The 4,215-nt window shown below is 41.3% G+C and overlaps 1 protein-coding gene across 2 annotated transcripts in view; it reads right to left on the reverse strand.

Annotated features, from left to right (window-relative positions):
* The window catches only part of LOC106518319 (plexin-A2), a gene marked incomplete at its 3' end in the record, with an annotated part of 115,173 nt that overhangs the window by 37,301 nt on the left and 73,657 nt on the right, over positions 1-4,215 (reverse strand). For both annotated transcript variants that reach the window (XM_014009565.1, XM_014009566.1), the window contains 2 exon segments: positions 2,284-2,483; positions 3,191-3,287. In XM_014009565.1, the coding sequence (XP_013865019.1) occupies positions 2,284-2,483; positions 3,191-3,287 (297 nt within the window).

Genomic DNA, 4,215 nt, shown 5'->3' on the forward strand with positions numbered 1-4,215 from the left:
AACGCTGGCTTTGGAGGGCGGAGTTAATGTCAACAGATTTTTGGAGGAAGTTACCAACAGAGCTCATTAACATAAACAGCTCTTCTGAACGGAAGTCAGAGCAGGCAGAACTAGAAAATGAGAAATTTTATTATCTGAGAATTATTTTGTGCATTAAATTGAATGAACATGGTCTGGATAGCCCACAGACATACCATAAACATTTCTAGGACCCATAATTGGTCTCCTTTAAGGGCTCGACACACGGGGAGCGACAAACTACAGCGATTAATGGCTGTCATAGCAGCCAGGGTGAAACCTGACACACGGGACGCGATAGCGATTGCAGCGTTGCGAATCGCGCTCTCAGGTTGCTTGTCTTCACGAAATTTGATTGGTCCTTCTACTGCCTCTTGTAAAGGCTATTGGTGTTTCACAAAAAAAGGGGTGTGTGCATTATGGACGTGTAAACTAAACAAATTTTGCGATGCTAATGATATTGAAAAACAAACACACCAAGATACAATTTTATGAGGAAAAGCTTACCGGATAACTTCACCCTGGCGCCAACAAATTCCCACGAAGCTGCCATTTTTAGTATTCACTTGGTGAAAGTGTTAGCTAACGGCAGTGTGTAGCATACTCTCCTCTCATTGGTCAGTCAATGAAACCCTCGCTGATTGGTTGTACGCTAAGCGACAGCGACAAAAGTTGAACACATTTCAACTTTCATATGTCGTGTCGCAAGCTCGCGTGTGCACGTCTACGTGTACGAGCGCGAAATTTYACATGCAMTATTTTCGCCRGTCGCTTGGCTGGAGGAGGGCGAGCGATTGTCGCCTCACACAACTTCCATACGAAATGAGTGGAAAGCGAGCGACGTCGCCTCCCGTGTGTCGAGCCTTTTACTAGTTGGTTTAGAGGTATAGTGTGAATTAAGTTTTGGTTCAGGTTAGGGTTAACTACCTTTACAGTTACAAAAATGAATGGAAGTCAATACAATGTCCTCAGTTTGATACAAATACAAGGATGTGTGTGTGTACTTAGAGTCTCTATGAGTGCTGAATTTTTTTATTTATTCTCCCCCAATTTTGCATAGATATATTTACATTCTGTTCTGTTTTGTCATGTTCATTCTCCTCTGCCTCCGGGTCAGACTCTGGCTCYAACATCTACTGTAAGTCTGGATGGACGAGTCGTTGTTGACATATTTTCATTAATTCGTAAATTAAACGTTTCTGCACCACTACATAATCGGAAACCTCTGTCAAACTAGAATGGACCACTCTTGGAAGCTGGAGGAGAGTGACTGGGTGTGAAGCAGTTGAATTTAAAGAGACAGCATCAAAACGAGTTGTGACACGCCTCAGAAAAGGGGTGAAAGAAGGGTTTGTGGAGTTACAATAAGGAATTCAGAGCAAAGTATTGCAGTTTCACTTTGTATAGGCCCCAAGTGAATGAATTAAATGAGAAAAAAACATTCAAAACCATGAAATGTCTCCTTTAAAGGGGCAAAATCATGTAAAATCAACTTTTTTGAGTTTTATATCATGTTATAATGTTCTACTCCCATAAAAAACATGCCCAAAGCCTTGCTTTGGCTCATTCATGCATGTTTGAGAAATCCTGCAGTTTTTTTAGGAAGCCATGCTGAGGAGCAAAACAACAGGTGGGGATCAGAAATGCTTTTTGGGACCATAAACRCCTCTGGGACGTGTCTTTAAGCCGAACTTCCTCATCATGGAGCACACCTCCCCACCCCACACACCCCTGCCCATGACTCCTGCAGGCTCTCGGAAGTAACAGAGCAAAGTGAAAGTGAAATTGAAACTCTCTGCTGAGCTCTCAACACTACTTCTCACTCAGTGAAGCTCTCTTCAGATTCAAAATACCTTTGAGGAAATGTATTTTCAGATGCCAAGTAAACTGCATCATAGCGCGCACGAGCACCCCCCCCACTGAAATGGGACGGGACAGAAGAGGAAGGTGGTTCTTAAAGAAACAGAGGCCAGTTTCAAGACGTTTAGAAGAGGAAGTGATGAGAAGATGTTTATTTTCTATTTAAACATAAAAACAGCATTTTAATAACAACTAAAGGTGACATAGATACTTTATTATGGTATAGTACTTAAATGTATGCCTGAGAAACACATAATATTGCCCCTTTAAAGGTTAGGAAATGTGACTATATCATGGGTAARGCTTTCCAAATATTAATGATTGTTAAATTTGTCACTGACATAAAAATGTTTATCCAGTGACTGAACTGAAAAATTAGAAAACTAGCCGAAACAACCAGCAGACCTCAGTGATGCGTGGGTTGGTACACTTGACATTCCTGGCAGAAAGGTCCAGCCACCGGCTCGCGTACGGGGAGATGGGGGGGCAGTGTTGCCTCATGGTGCACCGGCCCTCGCCGCTGCACCAGCCGCACTGGAACTTGCGCTCCGCCCGCAGACACATGCCGCAGCTGTCCCTCTGGGCGCCGCACTTGTAGAGATGCACTGCAAGACATTACGCCGCGACAGAAACGCCTTTTTTAGGTAACAACAGACGAGAAACGGCACTTATTTTACAAAGTCCTGAAAGCTTATAAAACGCAATGTGTTTAAAGAGATAAATACAATTTCAAAACAGCAGGGAGTACTGCTGCTTTTCTGCTCAAACAGTCATGAAATAACCAACTATTTGATAACACCGAATAATAAAAAACAGGCATTCAATCTTGTGAATTCAGCTAAAAATGAGATATTTCTATAAAAAGAATGTTCCCAAAGCAACCCAATAAGCCTTTTTAGTGTTCTTTTTTCTCCCTTTTTACATCATCTAATGTAAAAAAAACTCACATTAACCTTTTTGTAGTCCATTGATGTAATTTGAATGAAAACAAGCAATAACAAGATTCATGGCCTCACAAAGAGCATTCTGGATTGTGTAGATGTTGTTAAAGGCCACTACATCAATAGGCATCTCTTGCACAGTAGAGGGGGAAATTAGAATCTGACCAAAAGCCATGATGGTGAAATATGAAAATCCACTCTTCACATGGGCGTACGAGTGATTTGGTGCTCTTTGATAGCGCTCCCTGCTATTGTGAACTTTCTCTCAAGGCCTTTTGTGAACCTTGAAGTGTTTGCTATAAACTATCCGCCGCCTGTGGATTGAGTGCTTTACACTCCTCCGGCTTGGCAGTGATGGATGGCAGAGGCACCTTTAATCTTCTCGGGATTGTCGATGATGAAGTTGCCGTTCCATACGATGGAGAGGTCYACTGCCAGGTCACTGATCTTCCCACCCTCGTACATGTACTGAAAAGCAGAAACAGAGATTGAGGGAGAGTGTCCAGAATATAGGAACGGGGGGGAGAGTGAAACCTCAGACGTGGGGTAGAGTGAATAAAAAGGATATGGAAAGAGACAGAGTGGGGAAAATGAGAGGATGAAAGGGCAGCGGAGAGACAATGCTTTTAACCATCTGTCATTTCCTGCTATTGTTGTCTGCTCCTCTCCTGTTTGACATGTAGGGACACAAACCCAAGCAGGGGTGACCAATCAAGCACATCTGAGGAAAATGGCCTTTTTTATACATCATCACAGTTGCAACTGTGCAACTACTTTTTAATGCACGTGGCTAATCAGCCTATCACGTGGCAGCATTTAGATGCAGTAGAAATGAGGCGGTGAAAAGCTGAGAATTGGGACGTGGCAGAAAGAGGATTTAAAGTGCCCGTGACATCAAATTTTTGTCATAAGTTTGAATTCATTTTTGGAAAGACAACACTGATAACATATTGCAAAACAAATTCCACGCCGCTGAGATGAACAGTTGTTGAGATATTTGCATGTAAAGTAACAGGAAGTGATGTCAGAGGGGAATGTCTGCATATACGCAGAGCATTGATAAAATGTCTGACAGCACAGACTGTAGAGAAGAATCTGATGTTTCTTTAGATCATTTTGAGTCACTATCAGATGGAGAGTCAAAGTTCAAACAAATTCATAAATTTACAAAAAAAATTGCATTTTGTCAAAACATAATGAATGAATGTCTTATGAATGTATCATTAGAATGAACTGTCTGAAATATAATCATAAAACAAATTTTTGAAGCAATTTTTTGAGCAGTCGCAACAAAAAATTTGATTTTAAGGAAAAAAGCTTTCAAATTTTGAGATTTTCCCTGTGAGCTAGCAATGTTTTGTTTCTTTTCAGCTGGGAAATCTTAATATTCAAATAT

The sequence above is a fragment of the Austrofundulus limnaeus genome, unplaced genomic scaffold (genome assembly GCF_001266775.1).
Source record: "Austrofundulus limnaeus strain Quisiro unplaced genomic scaffold, Austrofundulus_limnaeus-1.0 Scaffold59, whole genome shotgun sequence".
NCBI lineage: Eukaryota > Metazoa > Chordata > Actinopteri > Cyprinodontiformes > Rivulidae > Austrofundulus > Austrofundulus limnaeus.